Here is a 20,833-nt window from a genome sequence, read left to right on the forward strand (position 1 = left end):
GGCTATTTCAGTTCAACTAGCAGACTCTAGCCTTATAATTCTTGATATGTGTGCAGAAATTTGAGCAGTTGACATATTTCAGAATCACGATTGTTACTACTGTTTGCCATTTCATAGTATTATCTTTTTTTTAATCTAGGAGTAACAAAATTCTCATTCTATCACATGCAATTCTTGTAAACTGCATCTTTTAATGGACTGGAATAAGGTGTTTGTTTTATATATTATTTAATTAGCTGTGTTTAGAATGCATTTAATGAAAAGCAGTACAAATATTCAGTGTTTTTCCAAAATAAATTTTTTACAATTTTAATTGTTCTTTTAATTTTTGCAAAGCCAACAAATAATACAAATGAGTTTTATAGCTCTGAGAGAAGGGAAGCTGAGAATATCTTACTTTAATGCATAAAACAGAAGTCAAGCTCTATTTTTTGCATTTGAGTCATCCTGGCTATGTCCAAGTACATTATCTCTGGTATCCATAATGCTATTCAATAATTCTTTGTATGTGGAACTCAATTTAGGGTTCTTATAAACAGTCAGACATTCAACTGGCTTTTAAACTGGAATTTGCTAGGTCTTGTTGCAGATGGACAATGTTCCTACAAATGGCAAAGACTCATTCATGACTTTCATCCAGGTATCCTTTGAGCCACTTAATGTCACTGAAAGGCCATAGCTATTTATGTCAAGAGAAGTGTTGCAGGGCCAAGAGTATAAAACATTTGAAGAGGATGAAAAGGACTAAGTTAGCAATTTAGCCAAGGCTTGGTTGGAAAAAGCTGCACTCTACAATAGTATAGTATAACACACACACACACACACACACACACACACACACACACACACATATATATATATATATATATATATATATATATATATATTGACATTTGTTAACAGGGTTTGTCCAACTGGGCTTGTGGCCCATTTTCAGTGGAGACCTGAGGAGAAAAGCTCCAGTAATAAATTTTAAAACAAGTACAATTTTAAACAATATTGATATAATAGTAGTTATAGCAAAACGATTCACATATGTTGGGATACATGCATAAAGTTAAAGTTGCATTAAAAAGAAGCCAAGTAACAATTTTACACTGATATAGTTCAATATCTGGAATTTGCTAGGTCTTGTTGCAGATGGACATGGATATATGTTTACTATCAAAATGTGGAAAATCAAAGCAATTTTTCCACCTTTGATCAAATTTGTTTTCCGAATTTGGTAATACAAAATTACCAAAATGTTGGAAATTGTAACTATGGAATTGACATTCAAACACTGTAAGTTTCAATCGTGAACGTCCATGTTACCTGTAACATTTCTGCAGGGGAGCAATCCCCCCCTCCACATCCCTGCATATTATATATTCCATCTCCGAGATCACACTACAGTGAGGAAAAGGGTAAATTTCCAGATCTCCAGTGCAGTGTGATCTGTTATCAGAATGTCATATGCACATTAGCAAATGTACACTACCATTCGCTAATGTAGATCTGATCATTTTTCAGAATGGCATTATGGAAACTGGAAAAGACACATTCGACCTTCACAGTTTTACATAAGTGCCATTCCACATTTTAAAAGTAAACCATATATATATATATATATATATATATATATATATATATATATATATATATATATATAGTATAGTATAGTATAATATAGTATAATAGTATAGTATAGTATGGTAGGGCAGTATCAGTAACATGGAAAGGTCTGAAATGCTGTGAGCTTGAGATAAGGCTGCATTTACTTATTTTTATATAAAAAAACTCTTTATGAAGTGTACGTTGAATGGGGTAAGAGATATACCCCATTATTAGGTAAGGGACTAGAAAAAAACGAAACTTCTGGTAAGACTGATAAAAAACTTAATGAAACCAATTTTGAGCATACTTGTATTTTACAATACAGTCCCCTATATCAACAAGTTAAAGATGTTTTGCATAAGAACTGGAGCATATTTAAAGTTGACCATGACAAATATCAAGTTTTGGGTGAAAAAACAGTGTTTACTACAAAAATTGGATTTAATTTGAAAAAGATTCTAGAAAGTGGACCAAAATGTCTTGTAACAGATGAAGTAATTAACAATGGTACTAGGTGTTGTGGGAGATGTAAATATTGTTCTTACATCTTACAGGATACTAAAATATGTTTGAAAAACCAGAACAATAATACAGTTTACCCTAGGAGAGGCAACTGTTTTTCTAGCAAGTTAGTTTATATTGCTATGTGTGACACCTGTAGTTCTTTCTATATTGGGAAGACTGAGAGGCTTCTCAAGACAAGAATTTACGAGCATTTGTATGACATAAAAATAAAAAAGCTACAAATGCTTTGTATAAACATAGTATGACATGTAATGATTATACAGGTTTTCATTTTGCTATTTTAGATTTAGCTCATTTGGAAGCCAGAGGTGGAGACTGGCAAAATCTATTATTGAAAAAGGAATTGATATGGCAGCTTAGGCTTGCAGCAAATGTTTCCCCTGGCTTAAATGAATGTTTGAATTTGGCACCAATTTTAAAGGAAAGGGCAGAACAAGTTTAAGTAAAATGAGAAATAGTTGATATTTGTATACAAATAATACATATTTATCTACTTGTGATATTTGTGCTTTTTACCATTACATATTGTACTGCTACAATGTTTTTAGAACATTAAGAATTTTGCAGAAATTTTATTAGATGTGATAAATTAACCTTTGGTATTTTAAATCTCAATTAAGTTAATGGATTTGTTAATTGTTTAAATTACTGGACCAATCACTGACTAGTAGTCCATATATTAAAGCAGGGTTTTATCTTTTGTATTTAATTCTGATGAAGTCAAGTTTCAACTGACGAAAACGCTTAATTTATTTGGTGTTATAATAAAGAAGGTATTGGACTCGCAATGAATAGTGCTTCTTTTGGGTTTTTTAGATTTTGAAGAAGCTGTGAATGTACATATTCTAGAATTTTGGGTAGAATAGATAACATCCATGCGATGAATTTTATAAGGTACAACTTTGTCTTCTCTATGTGGGATACAATAAATACATTTTCTAGATGCTAGGAACAATGCCTTATTCGATGTACCTTCCAATGAATATTAAAACTGAGTCGGCAATATCAGTTGCCAATTTTATAAACTCATGGCTAGGTTGTCAGCTGAAGCTATCCCAAGTTTCTTCTCACAGAGGAATTTATACACTAAAGCTTAAGAGGCTGTTTGCAGAGTAAAGGCAGTCCAGTTTCATTATGGAGAAATGTAGCAATAAGTGCTTTCACTAATTAGCAGATTCGTTTGTATGACACCATGAAAAAAATCTTTAAAATGAATATCAATGTCAGTATCACTCAGGTGCAGAACGGTGAAGGAGTAGAGTTAGTCTGTGATTAAGTAGTTTTCTTTATGACACCAGAATGCCTTTGGCTTGTTGGAGTCCCCACACTGCTGCTCAGAGTAGAGGGTCATTCTTGCCAGTAGGATTTAGCTTTCACAACTGGTTGTGAGCCTTACAAAACTTGATGAGATTATTTTTAGTTTAAAATATCTAAAGCTGGAGCAGAGGTAATCTGTATGAGGCATTGTGGTTCTGATGAGTGTGCATCACTGAGTGGTATCAGGTATAGTATGTTCAATCTATAGAGTGTGGATCTTGAATGAAGCATTTAGAATCAAAGCTCCCATATTCATCTAGTAGAAAAAGCTTAGCAGTGTCTGCATCTTTACATGGCCCCTCACAATAAATGTGGCTAGGTTGTCATTGATGGATTCAGCCATGACACCTATACCCCCCAACTGTACAGATTTCCACAGAATGTCCAGATTTTGGCCTCATATTTTCGCTCTGTTTTTCATATACTTTTGATTTTCTTCCAAATTAGAATTAATCATTACAATTGCAGTTAGAAAATAATGACAGACATTTGAGTATCAGACTTCATATCCTTCAGAAAATTCATGCCAATGCAAAACCTGTTAGTCTATCAACTTTCTAACTTTACAAGAGCAATATTTAAAAATTCTCCCTGTTTTTGATCCTATGTCCTATGTTTAATTATGGCTTTGATCAGATTTCTTGCTCTAAGAGTTTGAGAGTTATGATGACACCTAATAATTCAGTATTGCTTGGTACAGTTGTAAATATCCTCTCCAGTATGCTCACAGTATGCTGTCAGATAGAAGTTTTAGCTACTCTTTTTGTGTGGTTTACTGAGAGACAGAGAGAGAGAGAGAGAGACATTAGAGAAATAAAGATGGATGGATAAAATCATCCAATATGGTATTCCAGTCAATGTTTAGGTTCATTTTTCTTTATATGTAATTACATGTGGAGCTTTTTTCCATGGGCCTCCACTGAAAATGGGCTAATTTCAGGCCCAGTGGAGTTTTCCGGTAAACAAATGCAAGCAAAAAATAAATAAATAAAGTTACCTAAAATGACAAGCACTGTATTTATATAGGATGTACTAACTCCTCCTCTGCAACTGATTTATATGTCCCTGTAATAATATGTATATAGGTTGTTGAGAGGGTCTTTAGCTTATTAATTTTCATTTATACCAGAATGGTTTGATTTGTGGAGCACATGGGGTATGTTTTTGGCAGCACACAGGAGAGGCGGTCAAAGAACAGTATCAAAATATGTCTTACACCTTTCTATAGCACAAGCAGATACAATTCCAGCAAACAATCCATGAAACTTTTAAAAATACCACAAAGAACACATTCATATGTAAATATGACACAAATTTAAACAGTTCCAAAACTAACACTGTAGTTTTCTCTTGGTTAACCTACCTTCTTCTTGATATAGTCTACTGCATGACTTTAGGTAATAAATATTCACCTATACTCCTAAGTAATATCCAGTATCTAACCACTTCATCATTCACAATATACTTCTATCACTCCCTAATTTGGCTAAAATTGTCAGTTTTCTAGCAGGTACAGAACTTCATGTGAACCTGAAGTACCTGATGCAACTTCACAAAGTCTCTACTATATCTAGTAGCTTAATGCAAAATATTAAGGCTATGACCTGCTAAATACCTTTACTATGTAGTCCTGAGTTTGAATCCATAATTTAAATTTACCTAATGACTGACTCTGAGCAAGTCTTTTTTAAGCAGACAGTGCTCCTTGACTGCAACTGAAAATAGTTAATTGTGCCTAGTGGGTTAACCCAATTAACAGTTAAATAAATAATTTTTTAGGACATAACTGGTGTACTTTGCTTTGCAGAGCAACCACTGAAAGCCAGTGGCATAATTTATTCATAAAGCATTAGAAAGCATGTAAGTTCAGTCCCATGCCCACATTAATGTCAAAATGAACTGGTGCCCCAGCGTTAACTGTGAGGAAACGAGAAATAAAAATCAAGAGGGTTACAATCGGCAGACGGTGTGACTTCAACATACAAACACATGTGCCGATTATGGATTTCCAAAGTTACAATGCCAAAACTGAATATATCTTCATAGCATTTCATTACAAACACTGTTTAGTTAAAAAAACACATCCTAAATAATACATTCTAATAATGGCCACAGTAGAACTAAACTTCCCCAGGGTCCAGTGAAGAAGTTAAAGTGAAGACGGTTAACCAGAGAAAGATCAGACCTAATATAGTAGAACTGAAATTGATTATAAAAACTTAAAATGGTATTGCTTTGACTTAAGGTTTAGTGTTTGATTTACTGCATTTAATGTTCATGCCTTTGTTTCAGAATTATTCTGCCCTAACTAGTATGATGATGATGAATGGATATTCCTTACAACTTTTTTCTGTGACTTCGTCTGTATCTGATGCAGAATTCTTTGTGTGCCCCCACCTGCCAGACTTTGTGATGATCATTTCAGTGCCGAGGTCATGGAATTTATCCCACAACTCCTTTGTCTCAAGGCTACATCCAATCTTTGCCATCTCTTCACTAGGAATTCCTGGGCTGGTAGGGATCAGGGGCTCAGTGCAGAGAGGATGAGGAACTCCACTGAAGTCAGTTGGTATCTGGTTTGACTCCTGCAGGCCGGAGAGTTCGCTAAGGGACTGGTGACTACAAGAAGACTTTTCAACAAACTGCTCTAAAAGAGGAAAAGAAAGAGGAAAAAGAGTTCATTGGATCGGTATAATATAAATGGGAAATTGCATTTTCACTTCTACTAAATATCATGTATATTCAAAACAGTGAAATTACAACTCAGAAGAACTTTATGGTTCTTTAGAAAGCTTTTACAAACCGGTGTTAGCAGTAAGTATACAGTTTGTACTGGATAGGCAACTTATTTTTGTGATGTTCGAAAATTACAGCAAAAATATTTTCTTAAAAGTAACAATCTAGAGCATTGCAATTAACCAAGTAATGAAACAACATTGAAGACCTACCAGGAACAGAACACAAAAAGTGAAAATCAGCTCCAGTTTTGGAGTAAACAGTATGAAATGAACTTACTGAAAGGGAAAGCTGTTGAACTATACTCCACGGTTTACATACATTTGAATGCAGAGTTTTAGAAACACTATGTGAAATCTTCTCTAAGTATATCACATTTTTATGGTTTCACAGTTAACAGGGTAAGGATCATTACGGCAAATATGCTTCTTTTCAGGGTGATCTCATAGATCCAGTCCTACAGCATGCAATTCCAGGTTAACACTAACAGAATCAAGCCAAGGTATATAGAATGGTGGTCATTAATTATTTTAGGTCTCAACTCTCTCTGTCTCTTTGCCATAGTGCTAAATATGTTGTATAGTCATTACTCAATGACCCACTTACAATTGTATATCAGAGTATCCATGTATCTATAGCTCTTCCTTTATCAATATCTTCTTCTTTCAGTTTTTCCCTTTAGGGGGTCACCACAGTGGAACAACAGTCCACAGAATGATTGGCAGTGGAGTTTTATAGTGTTGAATTGCTAGCCAGGTGCCCAACCTTCCACAGAAGGCACACACACATGCACACACTCACACCTAGGGCCAATTTAGATTGTTCAATCCACCTGCAGCATGTCTTTGGGATGTGGGATGAAAGCTCCTGAAGAAAACCCACATGACCACAGGGAGGACATGCAGACTCCACACAGAAGGCACCCCAGCTGAGAATCAAACTGGAAAACCTATTACTGTGAGGCAGCAACACTAACCACTGCACCACCGTGGCCACCCTTCCTGTATCAATATCTATATGTGTGTATTTTTTATAAAAAGATAGTAGGACTATGCTGCTATTATATCTCTTCCACATCTAGCCTCCCACAGAATGCATTCTGGACCCTCATAGCACAAAACTCTTCTCTTGAAGACACAAATGACTGAATCAACAGAATTGCAATGAACACTGTTTCATGAAAACACACCACAGATAAATTAAACATAAATGTTTTTGCAGCAGAGCAACCCCCCCTCCCCTGTTTCCTCCTTATTGTTTTATTCTGAGTTCTAGGTCACTAAACGTCAGAGAAGGAACAACTAGTACAAAAATATAAAGCACGACTCAATATTTCATTTGAGATACTGTGATGTTGGAGTAAGAATTGCACACAAAAAATCTGATCTGACATACAGTGAGGAAACAGAAACCAAAACACATCATCAGGCACCTGTGCTATATCTATCTATCTATACACCACAAAAAGTTTTTTTTTTTTTGCAGGTGGGCAAGCCCCCCCCCCCCCCATACCCCACACCTCCCTTAATTATATATTCTGACTCTACGGTCACACACCAACATCACAGACATTGAATCAGTGTTAGCACATAAATTCAAACTTCTACAAATTTGAGGGGTACAGGATGAGAATGGGTATTGCCAGTTGACACAAAATCTTCTAAATTATGAACCCCGTCAACTCCTATGAGCAAAAACACCAGAAATATCATCTACACACTTCTATACTTTTTGACATAAGTGGCTTTTCAGTCAAACTTACCTTAAGTAGAATGTACTTTCAGACATTTTTTTTACCATTTGTACTTCAATCAAAGCTCCCTTCCACGAAATGATACACAACTACACACACACATATATATATATATATATATATATATATATATATATATATATATATATATATATAAAACAAAACACAGACTTCTATATTAGGCAAGGATTGCAACACGTTCCACCATAAATATACTTTATTCTTGTCTCATGCATATATCCAGAAAAATCACCAAACTAAAATCACGCAACCATAGCCTCAACTACTAGCAAACTGGTTTCACCATATAGGCATCATCAATGCTCAGTGTGTTACAGGAAGTTACATAGCCATACTACTTAAAAAATTGTAATTTAAAGTAACAGTGATCCCTTTCAATTATAATACATTGCCCACAATATACATCTAATTATATAGAAAGAGAAACCAAAAATTCTTAAGATCAACAACTTTTTCAAAAAAAAAATATATTTATAAAAACAATTCCTAACAATTTCCATTCAACCCTGACTTACATAATGCCCCAAATTCACTATCCACAGTCTTTCTTTGAAATAAAAGATCTTATGTTTTCTAAACTGTGATAACCCTTCCCCCTTAACCTTATCAAGCCTGACAAAAATAAAATGTGCCCCAGCATGTTTTAAATGATGCTTATAAAGTGCACTTCTAAGCCTTCTGCAATTGATGTCACTAATATGTAATGCAATTCTGTGTTTAAATGGCCTAGATGTTTGGCCAATATAGAATGCACCACACTGACAAACAGCCATATAAATTATCCAATCCATGTTACAAGTAATCAAAGATCTAATTTGAAGTACTTTCATAGTATTAACCAATTAAAAGATTTAGTTTTAGACATGACCTTACAATATGTGCAATTACCACAGAATGTACTGCCTTTAAATGACTGACTAGTAACATTATCAGCTAGAAAAGAACTTTTTTGTACCCATTAAAGTATTCAATGCTCATCCAATATTTGTTCAAAAAGGGGTCTGACTTCAAAATAAACCAATATTTATTAATAACCCCTTTTATTTTAAAAGTATCGTTCCAAAACTAGTAATAAATCTGGGTACATCAGTAGTAATCCTTTCACCCCATATTACCCATTTGATTTGAAAAAATCTTTCCTGTCCTGCCTAGAACCAAAAACGTGCTTTAGAAACTAAATCTGCATTATAACCCCTTCGTAAAAATTTAGATTCTGTTCTACAAGCTTCTTCCTCAAAGACTTTATTTTAACTGCATAATCGTCTGAGTCTCAAAAATTGCACTGGTATATTTCTTTTAATATGTACTGGATGACAACTTCTGGCTTCCAATACAGAATTTTTTGAAAAAGGCTTACGAAAACTCATAAGCATTGTCCCATCAATTAATTTAGACACATTTACATTTAAAAAATCAATTTTAAATATCTGGATCTTTCTATTAAATTTAATACCATACTTATTAGAATTTAAATAATTAACAAAATCATTCCAAATTTCAACTGAACCTACCCATATACACCAGCAGTCATCAAGATACTACTCCACATATTAATAAATTGTTTGAATGGCTTCGCATCATCATAAATCAGACTAATCCCTAAAAACCCCATAAAAAGTTTAGCATGTATTGGCACAAAATTTGTACCCCTCGCAGTACCTTTTATTTGCAAATACCAATTGTTCTTGTAATGAAATGCATTATGTTCCAATATCAGCCCCAATTATTTCAAAAGAAACTCAATTAGTTTATTACTGTACCATCCAGACAAATCCAACCAATATTTTAAGGCAATAAGTCTCCCTTCATGGGGGATACTCATATATAAAGACTGAACATCTAATGTACTTAAATATGAATGTGGAGGTACCTGAATTTCATCCATAAGTTTCAAAAACTCATTGTTATCCTTGATACGAGCTCATATCAAAGATAAAAATGGTTTCAACTGAGTTACTAAATAAACCGATAATGGTTCAATCAAAGAACCTCTACTAGAAACGATCAGTTTCCCTTGGGGGGGGGTTAGTCATTGACTTATGCATCTTTGTTAAGATGTAAAATGCAGATGGTTTAGGATTATCGACCTTCAATTGTCCACATAATTCCTCTGTAATCATGTCTTCATACTTCGCATCATCCAAAAATCTATCAATAAAGCTCTTACAAACAGAACCTGGATTGAATGGTAGCCTAGTATACGTAATATTGTCATTAAGCTGTCTCATCACTTCCTTATCATAATTAATAGAGTCCCAAAGGACTATACCACCACCCTTATCAGCCTTAATCACTACTAAATTCCAATTACGTTTTAAATTTAAAGCAATTCTCTGTTGTACACTTAAAATGAAACCAAAGTTCTTCAAAATATAATGCTTACTTACATGAAAGTCCTGTAAAACACATTCTCCAAACATCTTTACTGCAGGATGATAAAGTGGCTGAAATGTTGACTTCTTAAATTTAAAGGAAGAATTAGTGACAGCTTCAGGCCTATGGCTATAGTAAAACCTCAGGTTTAAATTTTGACAAAATCTTTTGACATCAGAAACTACCGAGTATTGAGAGACATAAAAAGAAGATACAAAGCTCAAACCTTTACTGAGCACATCTATTTCATCTTTTGTGAAAGTAAAAGAAGTTAAATTTACTATTAAACTGTCCTCATCAACATGACATGAATTGTCCCTTATATCCACTGTCAATTCTCCATCATTCGTCTGAAGGCTTCTTCTGTGCTTTGACCATTTATGTTTCCTCTCTCCACATCTAAAGGGCCTCAAAACACTTTTGGACAGGTGAAAAGCTTTCACAGTTCTCCAAAATCTCTACCTCTGTATCAGTAACATTAGATGAAAATTTGGACGTACTTCACCCACCATCAGTATTATTCCCACTAGGCTTCCTTAGGATTGAACAAACGCTTTTACATTTTAACATTTACCTTTTTCTTATTTTTCTTGAAGTCAGAAAAATGGACATTATGCTTCCAGGTGTAAATTAGATTACCTCGACAGTCATTCATGTCTCTGGTATACTTTTTTTACTTATGCGCGCGAAGCTCATTTTCAGAATCACCCATTTCCTGTAAAAATCTACTGTTTTTATTAGAGTAATCTTCTCTCAATGAAAACTGTTGAATATTTTCATAAACTTGTTAAGATCATCAGTTAATGACTCGTGCTTCTCATAAAACGTTAACAGATATATATATATATATATATATATGTATGTGTGTGTGTGTGTGTGTGTGTGTGTGTGTGTGTATATAAACACACACACATACATGCACACAGAGAGAGAGGCATACATGCATGCACATATGCACACACACACACACACACACACACACACACACACACACACACACACACACACACACACACACACACACACACACACACACACACACAAACACAAACACACACACACACATTGGTGAATTGGTAAAACTCACCATGCAGATTGACGCACAGTATTTCAGAACTGCATGTTAAAGGGACACTTACCAAGCAGAAGGCTGGGAAAAAAGACTGAAAAAGGAAAAAAATATATATATTTTCAAATCAGTTAAAAAAGAAACAGACCATAAACTTTCAGACATAATTTGTTTGAATGGTGTTACTGTTACGGAAAGTTTTTTTGTAATTGAATATGTACTGCTAGGGTTATGGCTAGGGGCAAGGACAGAGTTAGTATTAGCACAAATGAGTAAGGTGTGCCTACCTCCCACATAACTTGAGATCATAGTAAGCTTCAGGCATAATCATACTTGTACCAGTCCCAAAACCACAACACTCTGTCACCCACAAATCCCAAAATCTGTGAATCCATTTCTAAACACTTAACCAATTCTACAACCTACCCTACAATTAAGAGAGCTGAAAGCCCACTTCTTCTACCAAGCTAAAAATAAATACTACAATAAATGCAGAATTACTTAAATCTGAGGACAATAAACCACACACATTGTCCGCAACCATTATTAGTGTACATAAATATAACAAACTAACAGCACAAGAAACTTGCATATGCAGAGCACTTAGCTCACCTATTGCATGATATCCTGTATTTCCATTTGCATTGTTAGGAAGCTAATTTTGATGTCTTATCAAAGTACTTTGCATTATTATTTGTCAATATGATGCAGTTTTCATCAATGCACTCTGTATTACTATTTCTCAACATGACTGGATTTTATCTATGCCAACCACACTGTATTTCTGCATTATTGTTTGTTTAATATTTTTCTTTATGTATCTTGATTTGTATCTACCTGATTTCTATCTGTATCTACTTTGTGTTTGTCTTCACGTATTTTGATTTTATTTGTATGTAGTGATTAATCATGGAAATTGGTACTCTACCACAGTTAATAAACAAACAAACAAACAAACAAATAAATAAATACATAAATTATGTTTGTTTTAAGATAATTAAATGAAGAAATTAAAACAAAACAATATGTAGATAAAGAAACACTGGCTGACCTAGAGAAAGCAGCAGTGGATGAAGTATTGAGACAGATGGAAGATGTACTATAAGTATTTAAATCCAAAAAGGGGAGAAGTATGGTATCACTATGAAACCAAAAAGAAGAGAAGTATGGGATCAGCATGAGGTGAGGGAGTTAATATGATGAAGTACATACACAGAAAAGAAAGCTGCAGTAACTCATTCCCATCTACCTGCTGTCAGATAATGAGGTGTCAGATTCTTGTATGCATGCAGACTGAACAGGCAGTTCGAAAGAATGGACCTTGTATATGCTGCTTTGCAAAATCTATGTAAAGAATAGGAAATATAGACAAATATAGATTTTCCAGTACAGGATTTGGGGCAGTTGCTTATCTTGTTATATGACATGACATTCTCGGGGTCGTATGTCTATATACTGAAAGGCCCAGTAAGGTGGCAAGGTTGTTTCATCAGACAATGTGCAAACCTTAGACCTTATAGGTATAAACCACAAACAATTACTGCAAATGAAGAAGTAATAGCCAAATGGGATTATTCAATGGAAGCAAATGAGGAAACAGAAACAAGAAAACCATATGTAGTTGAAAAGGACAAAAGTAGCATTAAGTATCAAAATAATTACTCTCAGCAACTATATTGTCTTGCATAATGAAAGACAGTATTTGAAATATCAAGCTGTACAAACCAAAACTAGAGCATTCTGGAATAATGAAACTCACACGGTCATTGTTGTAGTGGAAGCAAATGGGGCTGGGCTAATAAAAGAAAGAGTTTCCAAATGGGTAAATATGCTACCATACAAGTAACCCCACATGAAATACAGAAAGGCAATTGCATATTATACCATATACACTGTAAATGTTAAAGTCAGTACTCTTATCTAACGTCAAAGACTGAAGCAAAACAAATTTCATGAACTTATGAATGGGATCCATTCCTGTTATGATATTAAAAAACCCTAAACATATGGAGAAATTAAAGCAGTGCAAAGGAGAAGTTGATCTACATCTAAAAAGATATCTCACAGTGTAAAAACTTTTTCTTCTACTTGCCTGAATATTATAGTGGAAGTAAATATCAGATGTTAATAAATATTGCAAGATAAGCAACGCTATCAGAAAGTACACTTCACCTGGCAAACAAACAGAACCTTTTTGTTTGTAAGCACATAATGGAGCTCAGCACACTTTTTCATAGTACATCTGATGCCTTTATAACTAATCCATATTGATAAATGTTTCCTATACTCCTGCAATATCGACGCACCTGGTTGACTGCACATTCTCTAGCAGTCATATAGAAATGTCTTTATCCATACCTTGCTGGTGCTAGTTTAGGAATCAATAAAAATAGATAGATAGATAGATAGATAGATAGATAGATAAATAGATAGATAGATAGATAGATAAATAAATAAATAAATAACGCTGTTTCTAAAACGGAACCTTAAGGCACACTACTCAGTAACTACTATGCAGAAGTTATACCACAGATTCCTCAGCAGTAAAGTTTGTGAGTTCCCACTATTTGATCCAACCATATAAAACTGTATTTTTCCCAGATTTAACATTTAAATGACTGCTGTGATACAGATAGGATAAAATGCCTTGGAGAGATCCAGAAATAACTAATGATCCATGGCATCAGTCTTATTACAGGAAAAGGAAACCAGGCTGAGAAGGCAAATCTTCATTTAACAAAAAACATGGTAGTTTGAATTTGATAAAGGCAAAACATACATCTGAACTGTTCCTGAACATGTGCCAAGGTGGGATTATAAACTAATGGGTCTGTACTTTTATACACCTGATTCATTCCCATTTTTAAGTGGTGGAGGATTTGTAGCACTTTCCAAGGCAAAGAAACATTACCTTTTTATAATTACTTTAGAAAAAAGGGGTCTTAAAGCCAGTGATAGGATACTTTGAGTCTTCTTGAGGAACAAGCCAGGAATATCACTGGGGCCCAGTAAGTAGTTATTTTTAATTTTCCTGAATGCTTAAGTACCATGTGCACAGATAAACCTCCTTTCATTATACAGATGATGTTAGTTATCCTATGACATGGCCTCTAAGGATGCCTACAATTATTGCACAATGCCCTCTCATGATACACACATGTTGAAAATGCATATGTTTATTGTGAGATCTGATGGTTTTACCCATCCTTGCCAGGCCTTGTGTCAGCTTTATTTGGGCAGTGAAAGTTACTGCATTAGACTTTGTGGAAACCATAAAATCTGAAATGAACATGAGGTTTTACATTATTATAAGCAGTGACAGACACAGCATGCAGTGGGGTTTTGAAAAAAGAAACTCCCTTGTACAGTTTCAATGGCTCAACAGATCACTTGTCCTTATTGTTACAAAATCAGAAAGTTGTGGCGCTGGTTTGATTCCAACACAATGTGGTTGAGTTCTTTTGTCTGGCAGTTAGCAGCTCATAGCCTTAATCCTCTGCACTAACAAACTGCTTCCTATGTTTCAGGGTTTGATTCTATTATCCTGTATTTCCCTACAGTGTGGCTCTCAGCAAGTTACTTAACCATTCAGTGCTATGGAAGAAATTGACCATATGCTAGAAACTACACATGTAAATATGACTTGTTGCAAAGTTACATATCCAGTTATGACAAAAAAGATTAAACTTCCCTCCCCAGAAGAGGGCGAATGGATGCAAGTCTCGCCGTTATTTAAGATGTTCCAAATTACATTTAGCCTGGCTGGATTAAAGGAAGGGAACTTGAAGATGAGGTATAGGAATGGTGGTTTCAGACATTAACAAGGCAACAGGTTATGATCTAAATAAGTCCCAAAAATAATGATCAAAACATATTTTGACAATTTGTTAATCATATTAATACCAGAACTGTTTACTCTTCTGGAAGAAATTACAGATCCATACTTCATTTTTGAACAAATCAACTTTATTAACTAATTATTATTTACTTATATTAAGACATTCAAACATCAACATAGTTGAATGTAGACAAATTATTAAATTACCAAATTCAATGGCTTCACTAAGTCTCCTCTTCAGTTTTTCTCTTAAAACTAGTCTAACTCTCAACCTAAGCACTCAAAAAGCATCTTACAGCCCAGTACTTGCTCAGATCTAATAGCAAGCACTAATATACCCTGACACTGATTGCCCAGCAGGGTAAGGCTCTTTATTAACCCCTCACCAACCAATCAACTAAGCAGCTCACCCTACTATTCAGGCATGACCAAAGGGCAACTTCGGGTGCACTCTCCAGTCCAGCTGGTGAATCTGGGTATCCTGAGGCAATGTTACAACTGCCTCATGTACACAGACAACCCTGTCCTCCTACCACAAAACACTAACATATGCGAGAGATGCAATTATACATCCAAACTGGAAGCTAAGTTGTCTCCACCCAAGACTGGAACAATCAAGAGGAGAGGGTTAACACTTGCACCACAACTCCAGCCGCACACAGACCTACTAATACAGCATTGGCAAAAAATACAAAAAATACACAAAATCATGCTCGGAGGCTCTAAATATAAACGTGCAAAGGCATCAGAGACCTCCAAAGCAGACACCCAAACAACCTGCACTTCCAGTCACAAACCAGACAACACATAAAACACAAAATCAATGTGCCGCACAATCACAGCCCTTAAGGCGAAATAACATACCTAACACACTAGTAATAGGTGACTCTATAGTCAGGCACACTGACGTCCCACTCACTAGGCTGGACAAGCAGAAGGTTACTGTTAGCTGCCTGTCGGGAGCCAGAATCCGCCACATAACACAAGCACTCAGGTCACTCCAGAACAAGTACAAATATGACTTTGTCATTGTTCATGTTGGTGTGAATTACCTGCCTGGACCTCCCTGGTCTACATGAAAAGAGACATGGAAGAGCTCTCTGATCATGTAGCCCAGGCTTGTATGACCCTGACCCTGAGTAGCATCCTGCCCTCACCAAGAATGACACCTCATAATAAAGAAAAAATGATCAATTTCAACAATTGGCTAAGCTTCTGGTGTCATCCAAAGGGGATCCAGTGTCTGTCAGCCTGGGACGACATGCTCGACAAGCCGCGTTGCTTTGCAAGAGATGGCTTGCACCTGTCACCCCTAGGCTTTCAAATACTGGCCAAGGCTCTTGCTGCCCCCATAGTGCCTTTTTTAGGCAAGGCTCAAAAGTCAAACCCACCTTCGTAAACAGCACAATTAACAAAAAACTGAGGGTTATGCTACTCAATGCCAGGAGTTTAAATTTCAAAATGCACATGCTCAAAGCACTCCTCAGTATGGAGAACGTCGACATCTGTGCAGTAACTGAAACCTGGTTCAAGGCTCCAGGGAGCACCCCAGCACTACCGGGCTACAACTCATACCACACGTTTCGGCCACAGAACATGGACCGAAACACAAAAGGAGGGGGTGTATCCATATTCATCAAGGATACCTACACTTCTAGGTTAGTGGCGCAGCATGATACCTCTGAGATCATCCATGTGCAACTAATATCGGGCAAATCTGCAATGCAAATTGTGGCCTACTACAGATCACCCTCCATGACCCAGGACCACCATTCCACCTTTCTGGAGACACTGGAAAACATGAAGGTCCTACCAAACACCCTGATATTGGGCAATTTCAATTACCCTACCATTCACTGGGAAAACTTCTCGAGTACACATTCTCAGGCTCAGTGCTTCCTGGAATTCATCAACTCAAATGCCCTGGATCAGCTGGTAAACTCCCCTACCAGAGGTGAAAATATATTGGATCTGGTCATCACCAACATGGGTGACAGGTGTTCCACACCGGAGGTCAATCCATCACTGGTTAGATCAGACCATAAACTAATCACTCTGGATGTCCACACCTCACCACCACCCCCAGCTAAGGAAACCACAGTAAAAAACTTTTCTAAAGCAAACTTCACCTTACTTAAGACAGAGGTGGTAAGTTTCACAGCCCCACGCTAAAGGATAACGCTGCCCAAGATGCAGAAACCTTTACAAATGCACTCTATGAGCACCTACAAGGATGCATGGATTGTGCCATCCCTAGCAAAACCAAGACTCACTCCTCTAAGAGAAGGAAACCAGTTTTATGGACCCCTGAAATAAACAGGTTATACAATAGAAGGAGGAAACTAGTTCAGAAAAAAAGCAAATCCCAAGAAGGAAGGACATCCCTGATCAGTATCAGTAAGAAACTAAGGTCCCTCATGAAATCATCCAAGGCTAACTTCGAAAGAAAAATAGCCAAGGATTCAAAAGATAACCACAAAGCCTTCTTTAGCTATGTTAAGAATCTAAGTGGCAACTCACAGATATGCACTGAACTAGTGCAAAATAGCACAAAATATACGGAACCTACTGATACTGCCAACATCCTGGCAGATAGATTCAGTGCAAACTTCACCCCCCTCACCTCCAAAAGGGTCCACAATAATACCAGAAAAGTGTAGTGTCCCAAAAATCACAAACGCACAGGTGAAAACAGCCCTTTCAAAAGCCAAAAACACAGCATCAATGGGACTAGATGGTGTCCCAGGCTGCGTCTTGCACGAACTACAGAACAAACTAACCCCCCACTTAAACACGCTGTTCAACCTCAGACTCTCCACAGGCTACATGACAATAGTATGGCGCACAGCAATGGTTATTCATCTCCACAAAGGAGGGGCCACAACTGACCCTGGTAACTATCGCCCCATAAGCCTGACTAGCCTAGTCTGCAAGGCTATGGAGTGCATCATCATGAAACTCATTAACAAAGACCTCCAACACTTTAACAAAAACCGCCAAACACTTGACCCAACCCAGTTCGGCTTTGTTACGGGCAGATCATGCCTACTAAACCTGGTTGACTTCTTTGAGACAGTCACCAGGGCCATAGATGAGGGAAAGGTGGTTCACACAGCCTACCTTGACCTTGCCAAGGCTTTTGACACCATTCCCCACTCGGGTATTACAGAAAAACTCACCAGCCTGAACATAACCCCCTACGTCACGAGATGGGTTGTCAACTGGCTTACAGACAGAACTCACACGGTAAGAATAGCGGGCTCCAGGCCCGACTCTAAACCATTCACAAGTGGTGTCCCTCAAGGCTCGGTCCTGGGACCCCTACTTCTCAGAAGTACAGGCAAACACAGGAGGACTATGGCTAACCAAGTTTGCCGATGACTGCAAACTGGAAGCCATAATTGACTCTCCAGCTGACACGGACATCCTCCAAAAGGGCCTTACGGAGATGGACACCTGGTGTCAAAGTCATGGCCTCAAGCTAAATGCCAAAAAATGCATAGTCATCTCGTTTGGTAAAAGCAAAACATCCATGAATTACCACATAGGTGGCAGCCCCTTTAATACAGAAGAGGTAATAAGAGATCTGGAGACCCAGGTAGATAGTAATCTCTCCTTTGACAATCATATTGCCAAGGTAGTTAGGAAATCCTTCTATGTGGCCCATCTAATTACTAAAGGGTTCACATCTAGAAATAAAGAGGTTATAGTGCCTCTCTACTCGTCACCCATTAGACCCATCATAGAGTACAATGCCCCATTTGGGATGTACCTCACAAGACACTTCCAACAGCTGGAAAGACCACAAAAGTACCTCACCAAGAGGATTACTGGCCTCAAACATATGTCCTATGCAGCCCGACTGAAAAAACTCCGGCTGTACTCAGTGGCAAATCGCTTAGTCAGAGGTGATCTATGCCTGACTTACAAAGCCATGTCCAACTCAGAATTGATGGACATGCTCCACCTAAAGAAATTCAAGTCACTACAGCCACACGCTCTAGTGAGCTAAACCTCGTCACAACAATAAATAGAACATGCTGGAGGGATAGATTCCTGTCACAGAGACTCCCCATGCTTTGGAACAAAATTCCAAATTACATCAGGCAGAGCCCCTCACTAACACTCTTCAAAAGAAACCTTGATGAGTGGATAGGTAACAGAAAATACACCCCTGGGATCACTTCATTGGCTCTGCTTGACAGAGGATCAGTTAATTAATCAATGGGGCGGCAAAAGCCAACACACTTTGGCTTGGCTTATAAACGCCCTTGGGCAGATAGCCTAGTACCGACCTATGAACCTATGAACTTATAAAATTAGTCTAGCCACAGTCATTATATTTTTAATCTTGGAATCTGATCACTATAAGTGCAACAGTCCTGTATACAGTGGTGCCAAACTTTACACTGTTTTTTAACAAGTCCCACCAAATAGGATGAAATTTTAATTTCAATTAATACCTACAAGAAATGTCTATCTTTTAAGTTTAGTACTTCCATTTATATGCAAATAAGCAATTAGAGGGCCTTAAAACTGCAGCCATTCAAAACATTCTCATAACTGTTTAATCTGTATGTGTGTATCGTGTGTGTGTGTGTGTGTGTGTGTGTGTGTGTGTGTGTGTGTGTGTGTGTGTGTGCCTCTTTATATATATATATATATATATTATATATATATATATATATATATATAGATATATATATATGCCTTTATCCTGAAAAATCTGTGGCATTATATACTGTGCAATAAGCATTTCAGAATAGATTTTAATTAACCATCTGAAGAAGTTGGACATCATTATCATAAATATTACAGACTGCTCAAATAGCACAAGTATCATTCTAGAATCTCAGTGATACTCCATCTCCCACCTCTAATCCCAGTTTTGCATATTATGCTGTTATAGTCTGTGTTTTGAACATTAATTTGAAAAATTACAATTACCTGTCAGTGTGCAATTTATTTTTCACTATTGTTTGCCGGTTGTGGTAAGTCTTTCAGCTTATTTGCCTTAGGTTTATGTTTGATAAACCATTTCATCAAATGTAAAAAAAAAAAACACTTTGAAAACTTTAAGAAAAGTTGGGGTATATTTTCATCTTTTTCGTGACTATAATATTCTTTAGTCACATCTGTAAACTGTGTTCTGTTCTCAACTGTGATTTCAGAGAAGTCATGATTGATAAATCAGGTCACCTCTACATTACACACCATTTTTTAGTTGATTTCAGAGAAGTCATGATCAATGAAATTAGGTCACCTCTACATTACAAAAAAAAAAACAAGACTGAATGACAAGCGATAATTTAACTAAAATACAACCAAAACCACTTCACCGTACTACAGCTTTGGAAAAGAAAAAATAGCATTTAACAGCAAAACTACTTTATTGTCACACTTTTGTCTCGAAAGACTTCTTCAGAAAACAATTACAGCAATTTGCATACCTGTTTATATATAATTTATCAACCAGTTAAAATACACTTCCTTTTAAAAACCAATTATCTTAAAACAAGTACATCAACAATAACGCATCCACTAATAAAATCATTATACACACCCAGTAACACTTTATAAAATCTATACTACAACTTTATATTTC

General features: G+C 36.4%; 1 protein-coding gene across 1 annotated transcript in view; it reads right to left on the minus strand.

Moving 5' to 3' along the window:
• The window catches only part of TBX20 (T-box transcription factor 20), a 219,173-nt gene that overhangs the window by 152,666 nt on the left and 45,674 nt on the right, over positions 1 to 20,833 (minus strand). Inside the window, exon 2 of the mRNA XM_044065093.1 lies at positions 5,836 to 6,085. Coding sequence (XP_043921028.1) covers positions 5,836 to 6,085 — 250 coding nt within the window. The remainder of the gene's footprint in view (positions 1 to 5,835; positions 6,086 to 20,833) is intronic.

Source organism: Protopterus annectens, chromosome 3.part0 (genome assembly GCF_019279795.1).
Source record: "Protopterus annectens isolate FY-2018-M chromosome 3.part0, PAN1.0, whole genome shotgun sequence".
NCBI lineage: Eukaryota > Metazoa > Chordata > Ceratodontiformes > Protopteridae > Protopterus > Protopterus annectens.